This window comes from Phyllostomus discolor, chromosome X (genome assembly GCF_004126475.2).
Source record: "Phyllostomus discolor isolate MPI-MPIP mPhyDis1 chromosome X, mPhyDis1.pri.v3, whole genome shotgun sequence".
Classification (NCBI taxonomy): domain Eukaryota; kingdom Metazoa; phylum Chordata; class Mammalia; order Chiroptera; family Phyllostomidae; genus Phyllostomus; species Phyllostomus discolor.
Genome location: NC_050198.1, coordinates 44,808,931 through 44,829,528, shown reverse-complemented (window position 1 = coordinate 44,829,528; position 20,598 = coordinate 44,808,931). Strand labels below are relative to the sequence as shown.

The 20,598-nt window shown below is 36.5% G+C and overlaps 1 protein-coding gene across 5 annotated transcripts in view; it reads left to right on the top strand.

Annotated features, from left to right (window-relative positions):
- Nucleotides 1-20,598, top strand: part of FMR1 (FMRP translational regulator 1) — a 65,957-nt gene that overhangs the window by 12,103 nt on the left and 33,256 nt on the right. For 3 of the 5 annotated variants that reach the window (XM_028523265.2, XM_036016740.1, XM_028523263.2), the window contains exons 2-7: nt 6,044-6,096; nt 10,095-10,188; nt 12,772-12,843; nt 13,126-13,274; nt 14,796-14,889; nt 14,971-15,087. In XM_028523265.2, the coding sequence (XP_028379066.1) occupies nt 6,044-6,096; nt 10,095-10,188; nt 12,772-12,843; nt 13,126-13,274; nt 14,796-14,889; nt 14,971-15,087 (579 nt within the window). Of the gene's footprint in view, nt 1-6,043; nt 6,097-10,094; nt 10,189-11,017; nt 11,098-12,771; nt 12,844-13,125; nt 13,275-14,795; nt 14,890-14,970; nt 15,088-20,598 lie in introns of those variants that run through there. The other 2 variants (XM_036016739.1, XM_028523264.2) reach the window with 2 other exon arrangements.

The window sequence follows — 20,598 nt, the reverse complement described above, 5'->3', positions numbered from 1 at the left end:
TTTAATGTATTAATGGATATGGTTTACCAATAATTTGCTGAGAATTTTAGCATCTAGGTTCATTAGTGATATTGGTTTGTATCTTTCTTAGTTTTTTCTTTCTTTGTTGTGTCGTCATGTGGTTTGGGGATTAGGATGATGCTGGCTTCATAAAGAGTTTGGGAGTCTTCCATCTGTTTGGATTTTTTGGAATAGTCTGAGAAAGATGGGTATTAGCCTTTTACTAAGTGTTTTGTGAAATTCTCCTGTTCTACAGTTTTTGTGTACTGGGATTTTTTTTTATTACTGCTTCAATTTCACCAGCTATTATCAGTCTGGTCCTTCTTTCAGCATCTTCTTGATTCAATTTTGGAAGATTGAAGTTTTCTAGAAGTTTGTCCATTTCACTTAGGTTTTCAAATTTTGTGGCAAATAGTTGTTTGTACTAATTTCTTATATCCTTTGTATTTCCGTGATATCAGTTATATTCTCTCCTCTTCCATTTCTGATTTTATTTATTTGGGTTCTCTTTTTTTCCTTGATGAGTTAAAGGCTTGTAGAGTTTTTTTATCTTATCAAAGAACCAGCTCCTGGATTTGTTGATCCTTTGAGTTGTTTTTTTTAGTCTCTATGTCATTTAATTCTGCTCTCATATTGATTATTTCCTTCCTTCTACTAGCTCTGGGCTTTGTTTGTTGTTTTCCCTCCGGTTCTAGTAGATGTAGGGTTAGGTTGCTTATTTGAAATGTTTCTTTTTTTTTTTTTTTTTTTTAGATAGACCTGTATTGCTATGAACTTCACTCTCAGGTCTTCCTTCGCTGTATCCCATAGGTTTTGGACTCTTGGGTGTCCATTCTCATTTTTTTTCCCGGAAACTTTTGTTTTCTTCTTTTATGTCATTATTAAACCATTCATTGTTTAATAGCATGCTTTTCAGTCTCCATGAGTCTGACTGTTTTTGTGTTTTGTTTTGTTTTTCTTCAGGCTTGTTTTTAGTTTCAAGCCCTTTTGGTCTGAGAAAATTCTTGATATGATTTAAATTTTCTTGAATTTATGAGACTCGTTTTGTGTCCTAGCATATGGTCTATCTTTGAAAATGTTAAAAGAATGTATATTTTACTTCTTTGGGATGAAAGTTTCTATATATTTGTGTCAGTTAAGTCCATTAGATCTAATGCATTGTTTAGTTCCACAGTATCCTTGTTGATACTGTGGTGAAAGATTTATGGATTGTTGACAGTGGAGTGTCAAAATCCTCTTCTATAATTTTGTTGCTATCTATATCTTTCTTGATATCTTTCAAGAATTTCCTTATATATTTGAGTGCTCCAATGTTGGCTGCATATATGTTTACTATATATATGTCTTCTTGATGGACTCTTTCCTTTAGTATTACAAAGTTTTCTTCTGTGTCTCTTTTTATAGCCTTTGTTTTGATGTCTGTTTTATCTGATATAAGCATTGCTACCCTGGCTTTTGTTTTCCTGTCCATTTGCATGGAATATTTTTTTCAGTCAGTCTGTGTAGGTATTTGTTGTGAGGTGGGTCTCTTGTAGGCATCATATGTGTGGGTCATGTTTTATCTGTTCAGCCACCCTGTGTCTTTTGATTGGAGCATTAAACCATTTACATTTAAGGTTATTATTGATAGGTACTTGTTCATTGCCATTTTACTGCTTTTTGGAACTGTGTTCCTCTCTCTTTCTCTCACTCTTTTTCTTCCTCTTCTTAAAGCAGTTCCTTTAGTATATCTTGCAGTGCTGGTTTGGTGGAGGTTATTCTTTAAGCCTTCTCTTGTCTGGGAAGTTTTCCTTATTTGGTCTTCCATTTTAATTGAGAGCCTTGCTGGATAAACTAGTCTTAGTTTCAGGCCTCTGGTTTTCATTACTTGGAATATTTCTTGCCAGTCCCTTCTGGCTTGTAGCATTTCCATTGAGAAGTCAGCTGCTAGTCTGATCAGGGCTCCCTCATGTGTTACTTCTTGTTTCTCCCTTGCTACCTATAAGATTGTCTCCTTGTCTTGGAATTTTGCCATTTTAATTACGATGTATCTTGGAGTGGGCCTCTTTGTGTTCCTGTTGATTGTGACCCTCTGTGTTTCCTGGATTTGTGACTTTCTCATCAAATTAGGGGCATTTTCCATCATTACTTTTTCAAACAGGTTTCTCTCCCTTCTTCTTCTAATTCTTCTTCTTCTTTCTTCTTTCTTCTTCTTCTTTCTTCTTCTTTTCTTCTTTCTTCTTCTTTTTTCTTCTTTCTTCTTCTTCTCGTTCTGGTATCCCTATTATATGGATAGTGTTACATTCCATGTTATCCTGCAGTTCCCTTAACTCTTCTTTATTCTTTTTTCCTTTCCTTGTTCTTAGAAGTTTTTCATATCTTGTCCTCCAGCTCACTGATTCGAACCTCTGCTTCATTTAGCCTGCTTTTGATTCCTTCTGCTATGTTCATCAGCTCAGAAATTATATTTTTCATTTCCTCTTGGCTCTTGTTGATCATTTCTGTCATTTTTGATGCTGATATTGTTTTCATTTTTGATGCTGTCATTTTGCTTCTATGTCATTTTTTTATGCTGATATAGTTTTCCTTGTAGTTTCCCTGTAGTTTTTGGTAATTCTCACCATGCTCATTGAGCTTCCTTATAACCATTGTTTTGAACTTAGTATATGATAGTTTACTTGCCTTTATTTCATTTGGCCCTTTTCTGAGGATTTCTCCTTTCCATTTGATTGGTGGATGTTTCTTTATCTTTCCATTGTTTGTTAGACTCCTTGTTTGCTTCTACTTCTTAAAGTGATATGTTCTGGCACTCTCACTTTGTGGCATGGACTTCTATGGTAGGAAACCTGTGAGATTGAGTGGTGCAGTCTCATTGATCTCCTGAACTTGGTGCTCTTGGGATGCCTTTATTCCATTTATTTGGATCTTTGGATGTAATTGGTTTTTGGTTGTTGTTGGGTGCTTCCCTCCAGGTGGTTGACTGATGGTCACTCCGCCTACGACGTATTATGTGCTGTTGTGCTGGTGCTGCCAGAACAAAACAGCTCAGTCCAGGAAACAGACCCACACCCACAAAAATAACTCCCTTCCATCCCACTATCAACTGCAAATGATCCAATATTAATAGGATGTAAGGAGATTAAGAGTATTATAAGAAAGGAGAGCTAATATGAGAAGAACTACTTAATGAAAAATGATTTTGGGAGGGGAGAGGTAGGAGCACCAATAAGAGGTGGGAGTCAGAGCAATGCAAATAGAGAAAGTAAAATTTACATCCTGAATATAAAAAGAAATGGAGAAGCCAGAATATGCTCACACTTGATGGACAAGAAGTGAATGTTAAAAAGCTATACAGGAAAGAAAATATCACCAATCATGGAGAAGACCTCAGTGGATTTCATCTCGGTAGTCCTTGGTATTTACCACTGTTTTTTCTTTCTGGATCCACCTTTGGTGATGTCAGATGTTGACCCTGTCTGACCTTAGGGAGCCTGTTCTGAGACTGCCAGGGATCTACTGTCTGTGGCTATTTCCTTCAATTGTAAATCTAGGCACTCAGCAGTCACCCTTAATCCCCATAGGGCAGGGCAGAATCCCTCTTGGGGTTGGGGCTATTATTTCCCCTTAGGCTACTGCCACTTTGAAGGGATTGGTGTGCATGAGCACATGGCTGCTGCCATGTGGGGGATGACTCAGCACCGGGTTCCTGAAGGCTACTATCTCAGCTTTCTCCCCAATGCTTCTGTCCCTAGTCTTTCCTCAGGCATCTCTAGCCGACTCTCCTCCCACCTTTGACACTGCCCAGAGTAAGTGGCTGCAAATGATAATTTGTGTGTTGGCCCTTTAAACAGCTCTTGGCATCTCCAGTCATCTTTCTCTGGCAGAGAGTAACCCTGCTGCTTTTTGCCACTGGTTGTTTTCTGTGTACTTTTTGGGCTTTGGTGCTCTAGGCTGGGGATCCCAGCTTAGAGTTTAGACCCCAGACCTCTCAGGGGGATCCAACCAGTTGCTTAATTATCTCTCTGGCTCTGCTGCCTGTGGCTCTTCAGCCATCCCTTTTGAGTCTCCACTGCACTCCTTACCAAACAGGTTGTGCTTAAGCTGGGTGTTCTGTCTTTCCAAGGTAATAAGGCTTCTCTCTAGCTATTGTTCAGTTGTTTGTTCTGGGTGATTTCTCCACAATTTAGTTTAACTCGATTCATCCTGGGAGGAGGTTAGTGTGACTTCCATTCACTCCTCTGCCATCTTGCTGCTGCCGAGTTCTGTAGTTCTTACTCTTACATTTAAGTCTCTGATGCGTTCTCTTAGTTAATTTCTGTATATGGTATGAGGTAAGGGTTAAATTTTATTCTTTTACATATGGATATCCAGTGGTCCTGTTTGTTGAAAACAGTATTCTTTTTCCCCTTAAAACATTTTGGCTTTCTTGTCTACAAAGGATTTATTTCTACTACACCCATTTCTCCAATTCTAAGCTTTTGTTCCTGCTGCCTTTTATGCCTTGCCTGCCTCCACATCCTCTGCTCTTTTGTTATGCTAATTCTTTCTTTAAAGTTTTATAGGAGCCTCACCTTCTTGTGTGTCTTCCCTGATCAACACATACACACACCTTCCATCCAACACGTATAACTTTCCTCCACATGTAGCGTAGCAACCCCTTAGACAATGATTCACTTAATAACTGTTCATTGAGTTTTTAGTAAGCACTCTGAAGTCCAACAGTAAATAAAATAAGATCTGTCATCCACCCCGCCCCCTGACCCCAGAAGTTTGCTGTTAGTGGGCAGATAGGCAATAATAAAAAAAGTGTGGTAAATTCATAGTAGGGATAAGCATAGGATGCTGTAAGAATGTAGAGGACCGAATTTCACCTATCTTCAGGGTTTTCTCAGAGGAGGTGAGATCTGAACTGAAACCTAAAAAGACCAGTAGGAGATTTGGAAAGAAGGAACATTTACAAAGAGAGGCCCAAGTATTTTAGCAATGCTGAATCAGAACCTCCAAGGATGTTAAAGATGAAGCTTGGAGAGATAAGTAGTGGGGCCAGGTCATAAAGTGCCTTTTACAGCCAGAGAAGGAGTTTGGCCATAATCCTTGCAGGTGTGGAAAAATCATGGAACAAGAGAAACATGTACAGAACAAATTTGAGTCAGAAGCTTAAATCTCTTGAGCCATTATAAAATTAATTAAGATATAAAGGCCCTTGGGTTTCTTTATGCTTTATTCTAATTGTCAAAACAAAAACAAAACCTCCTGCACCTGTTAAAAAACAACTTTACAGAATTACAGATAGCATGCTGATGGACAAGTTCTTGATAATTAGTGATTTCTTGTGTTATGTCATTTTATAGAATTACGGACTTTGTGCTGATTAAAGAATTGTCTGTAATGAGCTATTACTTTTGTTATGTCTTTCTGTAGATTATTGGCAATTATGTTATCAGATTTAAACCTCTGTACTTTATATTACTACTTTTTTCTCCAAGTGCCTGTGAGATTGAAAACTTAATTAAACTGTGGTAATTGGACTTTTTAGCGGTATTAGCAGCATATTGTTGTTAAAGAAAATGTAGTGTACTTGTGTATACATAGATTTTCAGCTATATTTAGTAATTTACTACTGTATACTAAAATTTTACTAAGGAGAAAAAGATAGGTTACAATATATCTATACTGGGTGACATACAGCTCTGGAACAAGTTTTATAGTTTAAAATAATTGACGCCTAAAGCATACTTTCAGCTTTGCACTCACTACCAGCATTGCAATTTTCAGTTTACTGTGTCCCTCCCTCTGTCTGCCTCTCCTTCCCCTCTGCTATTGCATACAGAACTCTGGAGTACTTTTTTCATGTTTTGTTTTAACTAATCAGTATTCCTAGGGCCTAACACATAGTAGGTGGCTACATATAGATGTGATTCATGAATGAATTATTCCCACAAAATTACAAACTTTCATTTGAAGCTCCATTTTATTCTTAAACAAAAAATGTTTGGTGTCTGTGTAAAATTTTAAAACAAATGATCTTCGGGTTTAGAAGTTAATTTAACTTTTCTTTTTACAGGCATTTGTAAAGGACGTTCATGAAGATTCAATAACAGTTGCGTTTGAAAACAAGTAAGTGTCTTGATATAATTTTAGGTTCAGGTTCTTTTATATTTTATGCTAATTATTCTTTTTACTCCTCACTAAAATAAATTAAGCCTAGTTTGAGTGTTTTCCAGGAATGGATCTTCATGTTACTAACCAGGAAGTTCCTGAACAATTCCACATTAAACCAATGGAAAAACTGTTCCAAGAGACCTCAGAGATCCTGTTTGTATAATTTTGATCCTTACATCTCAGTTTCCTTGAATGTGAAGAAAGAAACCAGATCCTTTTGTATTAGTAACGAGAGTTTGTATAGGAATATTTGTAATTGTTAAAAGATTAAAGTGAATGGATTCATGGGTATTAGAAAATTGACATGAATTTTGTAACATTAAATCTAAAATCAGTGGTATTAGTTTTCTATTATGTTTTTTTACTTTATTTTTATTGTTGACAGTATTACAGATGTCCCCATTTCCCCCCCTTTTCCCACCTCTACCCAGCCTTTGCCCCCTTCCGTCAGGCTATTCCTTAGTATATTTTATTGGAAATAATCATGTTTACCCATTAACTTATTTTTTATCTGTTTCTTATATTTATAATCAATAGTAGTGGTAACTGGATTTTTGTTTGCTTTTTTCTGCTGGATGCATAAATAAAAATACTTATAGGCCTAGGAACATTAGCTATATGAAAGCATCAATAATATAGATGTTAACATTTTATTGGGGGAGACAAATCTCTTGACTAAATTTTTTTTTAATTATAGTCCACATTTTGTACCAGTTTCAGATGTATAGCAAAGTGGCCAGAAAATCATGCACTTTACAGAGTGGTCCCTCCAGTGTCCCAAGGACCCACTTGGCTGCACACAGTCATTATGACGCTGTATTCCCTATGCTACAATCCACAGCTCTATGACTATTCTGTAACTACCAATTTATACTGATTAATTCCTTCACTCTTTTTGTGCAATCCTCCTACCCCCTCCCTTCTGACAAACTGTCATTCTGTTCTCTGTGTTTATGTTGACTAAAATTTTTGATTGCTAATAAAGGCTGTTTTCAGAGTAGCCATTCAAGATTGTGAAGTATAATAAACTCCTTAGCCAAAGTATAGATGTGGTCATAATCTTACTGACTCTTAATTTTACCGAACTCTGAAGAATGCTCAACAATTGTAATATTTTGGCTTTTATGTACCAAGATAATTAATGGTATATATAACAAAAGCAAATTACAAATTTATAGAGAGAAGAAATAGATTAGTGATTGCTTAGAAATGGGGGAATAGGGAGCCACAGCTAAAGAATATAGTGTTTTTGAGGTAATGAATATGTTCTAAAATTGGCTGGTAACAGTTGCACATATCTTTTAATATACTTAAAACCATTAAATTTTACATACACTTAAGTGGATAGATTATATGGTATGTGAATATGTCAATAAATCTGTTAAAATATAGTATCTGGAGCCCTGGCTGGTGTGGCTTGGTGGATTGAGTGCTGGCCTGTGAACCAAAGGGTCGCCTGTTCAATTCCCAGTCAGAGCACATGCCTGGGTTGTGGGCCAGGTCCCCATTAGGGTGCACGTGAGAGGCAACCACACACATTGATGTTTCTCTCCCCCTGTCTTCCTCTCTCTAAAAAATAAATAAATAAAATATTTTAAAATATATAAAAATAATAGTATTTGGCCCACACATACTGTAAGTAGATTGTTTGCAGATTATTTTACCTACCAACAGAACAAAGTAGTGTCCTGTGATGCATGAAATACATTTAGGGGGATAGAGATAAAAATGACTTAGTGTATCTGACCCTACTGTTAGCTCTAGACTAATAGTTTCTGTCCAAATTACAAAATACCTCTCACAGAATATGTAGATCCTATAGTTTCAAATCTGCCTCTTTGTTGTTTCTGGTATCTAAAGTTATACTCTAGACAACAGTGTCACATGTCTTATGGACGAATCTTTGATAACTTGGAGAGTAATTTTTTCCTTGTAATTATATTCTTTACTGCTTGCTTCCATCACTAGGTAAACACTGTTTCCCCTAAAAGGAGAGTTATCTTTATTTGCCACTCTTAGTTTTTCCTGTAGTCCCTAATCTCTAGAGTATTAACACTAAGCAGTCATTTTCTTTTTATTTAACAGTATATCTTTGTTTACACATGGATTTATCACATCAGTTCTCTTTTATTTTCAGAGTTCTGCTATAAACATGAAATTATTATGACCTCCCTCCTACTTCTCTCGTATACCATAGCTGTATAAAAGTTTCTCTTCAAACTATCTGTCATGTGTGGAATTTGAAATAAACTGTTTTTCCTTGAGTTCATGAAATATGTTTGAGAGTCAACACTGGGTTTAAGCATATCACCAGGATTTGATAGGGTCCTACCAAAGTAGTCTCTTTGCCCTTCTTTTTTTTCTTTTTGATTTTCTTTTTAAAAAGCCTTAATATTTTATAAAACTTCAGACTATATTTACCCTTTCTTTTAATTAAAACATCCTATTACAATAATACCAAACTATTTTAGATGCTTTGTTTTTACCTTCCCTATTTCACATTTTTTGATTGATTGACTTTTTAGAGCGGAGAAGAGAGAGAGATAGAAACATTGATTTGTTTTTCCACTTACTTATGCGTTTATTTGTTGATTCTTGCCCTGACCAGGGTTCAAACCTGCAATCTTGGCATACAGGGACCATGTTCTACCACTGAGCTACCTGGCCAGGGCCTTTACGTTTTTTGAATAAAGAATTTGAATTTTTATCTTTGTACATGTAAGACTTAAAATAATTGTTCCTTATTTGAACTAAGAAAATAATATTGTATATTATTATTTGCTTTACCAATCTTACCAAATTATCAATGAATTTGTAACATGTTAAAAGGTGAAAGATTTATATATTCCGAAGAGAAGCCAGAGTATGTAACATGTTAAAAGTCACTGTTTTTTTCAGTAAGTTTAAAAAGGCTTTTCTGAGGTAAAGGCAGTTTTTTTGTTTGTTTGTTTTGTTTTATGGTTTTCAAGTGTGTATAATTTAGGGAAAGGGTTCAGTCTAATATAGGCCCTAATCAGATTTCCACAAATTCTGACTTACCTACCCTCCTGTCTTATATAATAACTCTTCTTTTTTAAAAAAATGCACTTTTCTCTATAGGATTTTACTTAGAAAGCTCTTTAGTTAAAAACAAACAAAATAAAAATGGAAATGACTGCTCTAGCAGTTGAATCCTCCAGTGTTTTTGCAAAGATTGTCTTTTAGTGTTTCATATCATTGTGGATATAATAGAATAATTTGGGGTTTTTCAAAATTGTTTCATGTCATTTTAAATTAAAGACATAGTTAACTTACCAAACTCCTATAGGCTGTCTCCACTGGGTTTCGGTGGTTTAGAAGACCCCACCAAGGCCAGTGCATGCTGGTAGGTCATACTGATCAGCAGTCAGCTATCCATGGCAAGAATTGACCACCTCGTGGGATCTAAAATTTAAATGGGGAAAAGTGAGTTCTGAATTGCTAATGTGCTGACTGCCCCATTTTGCTTGGGAATTAGGGGGCATTTAGTACCAGTTTTTGTGGTAATTGGAATGTGGTTAAAATTCCTTTGCAAGTAGAAGTCTGGCGTTGATATTACTAATACTTACTGATACTAACATTTAATTTAAGCATCAAAGGACATTGCTGTTGTGGCCTTAAATTTAGAACTCTTGAAGGTTGGAATTATTGGAAAAAAAGGCTCATTTGGGAAATTATAATGTTGATCTGTTGTGTTTAGATAAATATTCCAAATAGAAAACTACAAGGCTGTTGTGCTGCATGCAGACTTTGTTGAAATGTCTCTATGTTGCCCTTAAGCCCCACTTCCCAAAATACTGACAGTTTTAAAGCACTTGCTTCTTTAAATTAGATTACCAGAAGGTCATACCTAACCAAAGTTGATGGTATCATGGTCATTGTTTTCATTAAACTGAAAAGCTGGCTAAATAATTATGTGTTTTGTTTATTTGCAGCTGGCAGCCAGAGAGGCAGATTCCATTCCATGACGTGAGATTCCCACCACCTGTAGGTTATAATAAAGATATAAATGAAAGTGATGAAGTTGAGGTAAGTTTCTCATGTCATCAAGTTATTAAACACTGAAGGAATGGGAGCATTTAAACTGCCTGTGCCTTTTGTACCCCTTATCTTTAAAACTTTAAAACTACCTTGAGAATTTTAGCTGTGATGGATATGAGCCTTTGATTGAGCTGTCTTAATAATGATTTGAAATAATGCATGATGCTTAAATGTGGCTGCCTGAGCAGCAGTCTGGGCATGTCTTGGAAAATCACCACTCATTTCTTTTGCCCACTATTACTTATTTTCTCACTTTCCTCAATCTCTGAATCTTTGGATTAGGAAAATTAGTTTACAAAGAAAAAAAATCATGACTTTATCATAGAGCTTCATCATAGGATTTATTTAAGTAGTAGTAAATCCTCCTGGTATATCCTCCTGGTATAATCCTCCCTGGTATATTTTTAAAAAGTCATCTATGAGTTTTAGGCTGTACACATATAGGTAAAACATCTTTTCATAGGGTATGCTGTGAACCAGCAGCTCATGTGCCATTGATGTGTTTGACCAAAGAGTGCTGTGGAAATGTAACATAATTAACAGAAACATTGTATTAGTGCTTTCTCTAGTTAATGAAAATTTGGGGTTGGATGGACTTAAGGCACTTGGGTCCAATTTATATTATAATTCGTCTCTGTAGTTTCCTCTCTTTCTTCCCCTTTCACACACTCTGTTTTAAGCTGCTTCTTTCTTCACAATGCCTTGTTAGTAGTTGCAACTTTATGAATATTTGTGGTATTAAGGAAGCAGCTAAGTAGACATTTGTACAGGTAAGGTTAAATGTACTAGGTATTTGAATTCTTATTTTCTGTGCTAGGTACAGACGATGCAGTGAAACAGAAGAGTCCCTGCCTTTGATGAGGTCACATTCTAATGAGGATTGCTAACATGGCAGGTGTAAGTCCTAGGAAGAAAAATAAGTAAGAGGATAGAAGGTGATGTAGGGGCAGGAGTGCTATTTTGGAGAGTGCTCAGAGAGGTTCTCTGGATATTCAGGTCTCTGTTCTTTTCTCTACAATTTGAAATCAGAAATAGATTAAAGTACTATTTATTTACCAAAAACGTACTCAGTGCCTACTAGGTGTAAGGAACTGGGCTCAGTTTTGTGAGTGATCCCAGTAGGGAACTAAACACTATTTATATTTGAAGACCTTTAAATACTCATTTTCCTCAGCAGACTACAAGCTCCCTGAAGGCAAGAATCAGGACTTTTAGTCTGTCTATATTAGGATTGTTCATAATAGTGTTTGGTTGGATAAAGGGAACTTTTTCTCAATTTTATCACATGACAGGTAGTGACCAATGAGTCACTGTTGCTAGGTTGACCTCACAATATTGCCTGACATAACAGGTTATTGCTCTGGCTAGAGCAGAGTTGAAAGGAAATGATGGTAGCAAGAGGGAAAGGTAGGTTAAGTTAAGTTGTATTTATTCGCTGTATGATATATCCATTAATTTTAAGTTATAAAAGAGGTAAGACACCAGGTATTTTGATCTGTATGTATCAGAAATTCTCATAATATGAATGGATAGAGGGGCTTTTTTCCTCCAACCTAGTCACAGACAGGTGGGGATCAATGAGACACTGTTGCAGGGATGACCTTTTTGTTTTACATAACAATTACCAGGTTATTTCTCTGGCTAGAACATAGTTAAGAAGTTGTGGGTGGAAGAGGGAAAGGTAGGTTGGGTTAAGTTGTATTTAGTCACCTGTGTAACTATTAACTTCACTTGTAAAAGGAAGATAAGAGTTGGGGCTTTGAGTTCCTTGTTAGCCTTAGGCTCTGTACTTCTCTCTGTTCGCTCCTCCTCACCCCCCTTGTCCTCCTTGCTGCTTCTTTCTGCTTCTGATTATTACTGCTTGTCTATGTATACTATATTATCTTTTTTCTTATTAACTTTGATTTGCTAGTGTTTTCACAAAAGGTTCCATGCTGCACATCGTAAATGAACTTTGAAGTGGTCACGAGAGAGAGAGTGGTTAGAAGAACTGATGCACAGTGTGTAAGAGCAGGAAGGTGGTATCCAGAGGATTGCCAACATGGAGTTGTCCATTTTAGTGGAGAGGGTACAAGAGACCAGCAAGTGACCAAGGATCTGTTCATTCAGTCCCTAGGAGACATGAATGCCAGGATGGTATTTTTAGTGGGCTGTGAGTAGTCTGCAGCCTTACCCATTTATTTAGTGACCATGCAGCCACATATAGGCCCGGATCAGTGACTTCCAGTTATTTGCTTATTAAAATAAAAAAAAAAAGTTTGTACATTTTTAGATATTTTTTTTTAACTTTCAAAGTACTGAAGAAAAGTATGCCCAGGTTTATGAATAGTCAGCTTATTGCTGAATTAAAACAGAGAAATAGAAAAGCTCTTTACAGGGCTCTCTCAGGTAATCAGGCAGTTTCCGATTATGTAGCTCTGTCTAGCTATAGATGTACCATCTAGTTTAAGGATACAGCATATGGGTTTGAAAGACACCTAAGGTGATTTTTAAAAAATTTTCCTCAATGTCTGATCTATAAATTTCTGAATGATGTTAATCATGAAATATTCTGTTGTAATCTTTGTGTAGGTTTATTCCAGAGCAAATGAAAAAGAGCCTTGCTGTTGGTGGTTAGCTAAAGTGAGGATGATAAAGGGTGAGGTAGGAAAATGCATATTTAACATTTTTTCCTATACTGTATCTCTTTTCTAAACTCAGGTACAACAATTCAGCCTGGATTTGTATTTTAAAGAAATAAATAACTTGAGTCATTTTATTAAACTGTTTTCTCTACATGTTTAGTATGTTTCATGTGTTTCAGTTAGTTGATCAAATACAGTTTTTATATTCTCTAGAGAATTAAAAAAATTGCTGAATAGGTATAGCTTATTGCTCTTACTTTAAACGCTATGACCAGGAATGAATTTTATTTATTTCTCTCAGTTTTACGTGATTGAATATGCAGCATGTGATGCTACGTACAACGAAATTGTCACAATTGAACGTCTACGATCAGTTAATCCCAACAAACCTGCCACAAAAGATACTTTTCATAAAATCAAATTGGATGTGCCAGAAGACTTACGACAAATGTAAGTTGATGTGCAAGAAATGCTGAGAATGTACCGGTGATGAGCAATTAGTTTATAAGAGTAAACATTTTAAAATAAGAAAAAATCAGTTTTTTAATTCAGTGAAAATGCTTTGCAAAAAGTGTCCAGTTATATAACTAAACCAGCATTGTACTTGTTTAAACCTACTTGTCTGGATACCTGGCTAATGTACATTTGTTTTCTAAAATAAACTTACTTTGTTCACAGGCTTTTAAGATTTTGAACTGATTCATACAGATTTTGTCATAAGTCACAAATCAAATTCTAGACAATGAAGATTACTCCAGGTTTTTTCCCTTTTAGCTAATATTTTCAGATAAATATGTAATAACTAGAGCTAATGAAGCTTGAAAAGATCATCTCTTATCTTTTTTGTTTTGTTTTGTTTTTTTACAGGGACATGTTTTGGGGCTGTGTGTCAGCAGGGAGACCTGCATGTGGTGTGCATGGCTGTGAGAGGTGGGGTCAGTGCTTGCACATGTTTGTGGCTGGGCTGAGGACTCTTCCTTTGTTCCTGCCTGTCCTCCCCGAAGGTTCAGTGGGATGAACAGGGAAGGTCCCAGGCCAGGAGCTGCAGGAATGGGGCAGTGGGCAAGGGCAGGCAGAGATATGGGGGCATCTCTTCCTCCCCCATCAACTTCCCACCTACAGGCCCTCTGAATAGGAGATGGTCACAATCCCTACTTGAAGGGAATGGAGGTGTGTGAGTGCGTGTGTGTGCATGTGTGTATCTTTGTTTGGCATCCTTTGTTTTTTTTATTGTATTTTTCCCCATTACCATTTAGCCCCCTTATACCTCCCTCCCCCACTGCAATCACCACAATGTTGTCCATGTCCATGAGTCCTTTTTGCCAAAGATCATCTGTATCTTGATCTGGAGTAAGGCTTAAGGACTTTTTAATTAAGAGATTTTTAAAGATTGTATCCAAGGGATATAGTAAGTTTGATTTGGGCATGCTGCACTTTAAACATTAATGTGCAGTTCAAAATGCATAGGAATCTTGCATTTTGACTAGACAGATTTCATAGGCATGTACATTTTTGTGCCTTCTGATTCATGTATATTTCCTTCTCTTCCTTAAACTGGTCAGCAGTTTTTCTTTACAAAAGGAACAACAAAACAAAATTGGGTCCCCTGTAGCTATCCCCAACAGTTTTCAACAGTTAAGAATATTACTTATATTTAGTTGAAATGAGGAAGTCTGCAAAGGAGAATGGCTTCCCTAAATATGTCACTTTTAGTAATATCAGAACACCCATAATCCCCTAAGCACATAACTTTTTTTTTTCCTTTCTCTATAACCTCAAATGCTTGATTAAGTTGAGTATTTCAGAGGTTCACAGCAAAGGAACTAAACCTTTAAATAGATATAGTATATCTTGCATAAATCATCAAATTTGAGTCCACAATTCTAAGTACAGATCTCTCTGCATATATTTATGCCAGTAGTTGATAATCATTCATCTTAATTTTACAATGGGTATTTATTTTATTTTTAGGTGTGCCAAAGAATCGGCACATAAGGACTTTAAAAAGGCAGTTGGAGCGTTTTCTGTAACTTATGATCCAGAAAATTATCAGCTTGTCATTTTGGTGAGTGTTTTTGCCTTATTTTGGTGTTCATCATTTGGGACATTTGCTTTGATAATAATGGTGTTACTTTATATCTTTTAGTCTGTCAATGAAGTCACCTCAAAGCGAGCACACATGCTGATTGACATGCACTTTCGGAGTCTGCGTACTAAGCTGTCTCTGATACTGAGAAATGAAGAAGCCAGTAAGCAGTTAGAGGTGTGTGGCTTTCCCTAGTGCTGCTTGTAATGCTTTCTAGAAATGGTAGCTGTTCAGTTACAAAACTTGAATAAGGGCTGATTGTTCTTTATTTAGTGTTTGTTAGCAATTCCTTATATTTTATATTTAAAAAATTAAATCAGGCCAAACATAATCATACTAAAGTTTTTTAGCATGATACTTTAAAATTAAGCAACAGTTATGTATATTAAGGAACTTCTAGAACTTGCTTTTACTAGAAGTTCATCAAAGCTGCTAATAAAACAAGAAAATGCTTCTTCCATGTTACATTATCAATAAACTATTAGTATTTAAATATCAAATCATATTCTTTTAATTATGTATGTTTATCTCTGTTTAAAAGGGTATAGATCTTCTTCATTCTAATTAGTTGTCACTCTTCAAAACTCCTGTCTTCAGATTCCTGCCAGAAGCTATTTCTCTTACTTACTATTTCATCTCTTACAATGCATTTTATCTGCTTTTGTTAATCCTTCAATAATTTCTATCACCATACATTTGTTTTCATTGACAACTATCTAGTACTTCCATCCATTACCATAGAAATTAAGTTTTAAAAAAAGGAGTTCCAAACTACATTTTAAGAGAGAAAATAGTCAAGGCTGTATTCTTGTAAAATCCTGTGAAACTTGCCACCTTCCAGTTTGATGTGTGCTTTCTAAACTCTTAGAAACAGAGCAGACATTTGAACCTTCTTTTGGTATATCTCCTTTCATTACTTTGCTTTCCTTGTGGCCACAGAGGTCTGTTAAATGGGTTTTTACTCTCATTCTTTCTTAATGCCCTTGTGTTGATAAGTTGGTGGATTCTTTTATTTTTTCAATATAAGATTGCTTTTAATCACATTGATATTTAACGTTTATGGCAGATTTCTAGTAAATGTGCCCCTTGATTACTAAAGTATTTTTTAATTGAACTTTTTCTTAAAGAACAAAGATATTTACTAACAGATTACGAATTTATGATGGATAAGCTTGAGAATACAAAGGAATTCTGTTCTTTTTTATTTTTTTTTTACTTTTATATCTATTTTTCTTTTTTAAAAAAGATTATTTTAATCATTATTTAAGTATAGTTTTAATCCTTTACTCCCATCCCAGCTCACCCTCCCATCCCTCCCCACCTCCCTCCCATTTCCACCCCCCCTAATTTTTGTCCATGTGTCCTTTATATTTGTTCCTGTAAATCCTTCCCCTTTCCCCCTGAAATTCCCCTAAAATTCCCTCCCCTCTCCCCTCTCCCCTCTGGTCACTGTCAGCCTGTTCTCTATTTCAGTGTCTTTGGTTATATTTTGCTTGTTTGTTTGTTTTGTTATTTAGGATTCTATTAAAGGTGAGGTCATATGGTATTTGTCTTTCACTGCCTGGCTTATTTTGCTTAACATAATGCTTTCCAGATCCATCCAGGCTGTTGCAAAGGGTAGGAGCTCCTTCTTTCTTTCTGCTGCATAGAATTCCATTGTGTAAATATACCCTAGTTTTTTGATCCATTCATTTACTGATGGGCACTTAGGTTGCTTCTAGCACTTGGCTATTGTAAATTGTGTTGCTATGAAGACTGGGGTGCATAGGTTCTTTTGGATTGGTGTTTCAGGGTTCTCAGGATATAATCCCAGCAGTGGAATTGCTGGGTCAAAAAGCAGCTCCATTTTTAGTTTTCTGAGAAAATTCCATACTGTTTTCCATAGTGGTTGTACCAGTCTGCAATCTCACCAGCAGTGCACTAAGGGTTGGCTTTTCTCCACAACCTCTCCGACACTCGTTGTTTGTTCCTTTATGATGGCCATTCTGACCAATGCAAAGTGGTATCTCATTGTGGTATTAATTTGCATCTCTGATAGCTAGCAATATTGAACATCTTTTCCTGTGCCTCCGGATCCTCTGTGTCCTCCTTGGAGAAGTGTCTGTTTAAGTCCTTTGCCCATTTTTTAATTGGGTTGCTTGTCTTCTTAGAGTGGAGTCATGTAAGTTCTTTATATATTTTGGAGATTAAACCCTTGTCTGAGGTATCATTGACAAATATGTTTTCCCATACAGTGGATCCTCTTTTAATTTTAATACTGTTTTCTTTATCTGTGCAGAAGCTTTTTATTTTGATGAGCTCCCATTTGTTTATTCTTTCCTTTATGTCCCTTGCTCTAGGGGACATATCAATAAAAATGTTGCTGTGTGTCATATCTGAGATTCTCCTGCCTATGTTCTCCTCTAGGACTTTAGTTGGTAGATTCTTGAGTAGTGATTATCTCATATAACTTTCAGTTCAAAACAACCTCCTTACTTTTCATTGTATGATGGAAATATATGCCTTTTGTTAGACATCTTAGACATCTAATTCTTAAATGAACTATTATTATACCTTAGGCTTATCATGTATCAGTGCATTATCAATGAAAATAATAAACTAGGTAAATGAACCCAAACTAAAAAAAATTTTCTTAAAAACTCCTACAAATATTTGATACATTCTGTTCATCTAATCTACAAAAAAGGTACTATACTTTTTAAATTATATTTTATTGGTTATGCTATTACAGTTGTCCTGATTTATTTTTCTCCCCTTTATTCCCCTCAGACCAACATTCCCTGTCCCCTTCATTCATGTCCTTGGGTTGTACGCATAACTTCTTTGGCTTCTCCTTTCCCTAAACTATTCTTAACTTCCCCCTGTCTATATTATACCTACCAATTATGCTGCTTATTCCCTTACCTTTTCCCCCAATATCCACGCACCGCCCTCCCCTGACCCCACTCCCTTTCCACTGATAACCCTCCATGTGATTTCCATTCCTGTGATTCTACTTCTGTTCTAGTTGTTTGCTTAGTTTGTTTTTGTTTTTGTTTTTTTAGGTTCAATTTTTGATAGTTGTGAGTTTGTTGTCATTTTACTGTGCATAGTTTTGAGCTTCTTTTTTTAGATAAGTCCCTTTAACATTTCATATAGTAAGGGCTTGGTGATGGTGAACTCCTTTAACTTGACCTGATCTGAGAAGCACTTGATCTGCTCTTCCAATCTAAATGAAAGCTTTGCTGCATAGAGTAATCTTGGATGTAGGTGCTTGCCTTTGATGACTTGGAATACTTCTTTCCAGCCCCTTCTTGCCTGCAAGGTCCCTTGAGAAATCAGCTGGTAGTCTAATGGGCACTTCTTTGTAGGTAACTCTTTTTCTCTTGCTGCTTTTAAGACTCTCTTCATCTTTAATCTTATGTAATGTAATGATGATGTGCCTTAGTGTGTTCCTTCTTTGGTCCAACTTCTTTGGGACTCTCTGAGCTTCCTGGACTTCCTGGAAGTCTATTTCCTTCACCAGATTGGGGAAGTTCTCCTTCATTATTTCTTCAACTAAGTTTTCAATTTCTTGTTCTTCCATTTCTCCTTCTGGCACCCCTCTGATTCAGATGTTGGAATTTTTCAAGTTGTCCCAGAGCTTCCTAAGCCTATCCTCATTTTTTTTTTTTTTTAAGTTTTGCTTCTTCATTCTGTTCTGGTAGAATGTTTCTTTCTTCCTTCTGGTCCAAATCATTGATTGGAGTCTCAGTTTCCTTCCTTTTAGTGTTGGTTCTCCGTGTATTTTCTTCATGTCACTTGCCACATCCTTCACTTTTACCTCTATTTGGCGTTTACCCTCAATCATTTTTCTAAGTGTCCTCATTACCAGTGTTTTGAACTGTGCATCTGATAGGTTGGTTCTCTCTTCATCACATAGTTCTAGTTTTGGAGTTTTAACTGTTTTTTCATTTAGGCCAAATGTCTTTCACTTAGCACATCTGTTATGTTGTAATGGGTGGAGCCATAGTTATTGGCCAGGGTGTGGCAACCCAAGTCACTGTATTGTTACGGTGTGTGGGGGGGAAGGGTCTGAGAGGGAACAAAGCTGCTTGCTGGGACCTCAGCAGGCTTTCAGTCACTTCCTCTGCTACCCACAAGCTAATTGGGCCCTTCTGGTGCTGATTCCCAGATGGGTGGGTTTGTTCTATGACCCTGTCTGTGCAACAAACTCTCCTATGAGACTGGAAATTTATCCTGCTGTCACAAACCCCACAGATTTTTATAGGCAGAGGTTTTGAGACTTTCTTTTTCTGCGCTGGAACTCTGGTTTGTGCGGTCTGTGTCGCTCCTCAGTTGTTCCTCCCAGTTTATCTGCATGCAAATGTGGGAATGCCCAGTCCTACACCTGCCACCTTGCTGCGCCTCTTCTGTGTGCCCTGGCTGCCCGTCTCTGCTGCTCCTACCAATCTGAATGAATATTTTTTCCTTAACTCCTTGGTTGTTGGACTTCTGTACAGTTCAATTTTGTGACAGTTTGGGTTTTTGTTTTTAAATTTGTTGTCATCCTTTTGGTTGTGTAAGGAGGCAAAGTGTATCTACCTACACCTCCATTTTGGCCGGAAGTCAGATATTATACATTTAAAATTCTTTATGGTAATTGTACTCATTCAAATTATCATGCGTGCTGAATGAGGAACTACTAGTATGCATGCCTGCCTTCACTATTAATATAATAAAGAGATACACACATTCAGATAAGAAATTTTCATTTTTCAACGTTAGCCACTAATATATTTGGGTTTCATTAATGGCATATTAGGACTAAATATTAAATTATGATAATATGATCTAAAGAGAATGGTTATCCACAAGTTATGGGTGTTTAACTTAGTTTATAGTCATCAGTGAATATTTGAAAGATTCCATCATACTTGCAGATCCAGATCACAAAGTCTTATACACTCTTACCTCATTTTAGGTGGCAGGAGCATATGTAAGATAAGTTGTAAATCTTTCACATTCTTTAACTATTCAATGTAATTTAATTACTGTACCAACATGTTTTTCATTGTTTTCAAGTACAGTTGTCTCCATTTTACCCCCAAGGCTCTCCCCTGCCACACCAAGCCCCACCTCCCACCCTCAATCTTACTCCCCTTTGGTTTGTCCTTGAGTCCTTTATATATGTTCCTTCATGACCCTTCTTCCCCTTTTATCTCCTGTTACCCCCCTCCCCCCTCTCCTCTAGTTACTGTCAGTTTTTTCTTTATTTCAATGTCTCTGGTTATATTTTTGCTTCTTTGTTTTGTTGATTAGGTCCTACATATAGGGGAGATCATATGGTATTTATCGATACATTTAAAAACTTTTTTAGCACATATATTATTTTATTTTTAAGTATACTTTATTACGCCCAGGCTGGTGTAGCTCAGTGGATTGAGCACGGGCTGTGAACCAAAGTGCTGCAGGTTTGATTCCCAGTCAGGGCACATGCCTGGGTTGCAGGCCATAGCCCCCAGAAACCGCACATTGATGTTTCTCTCTCTCTCTTTCTCCCTCCCTTCCCTCTCTACAAAATAAATAAATAAAATCTTTTTTAAAAAGTATACTTTATTAATTATACTATTACAGTTCTCCCAATTTTCCCCCTCTATCGTCCCTCCCCGCTGCACCCCTCAACCCTCCAGTGTTCCCCCCTTAGTTCATATTCATGGGTTGTACTTC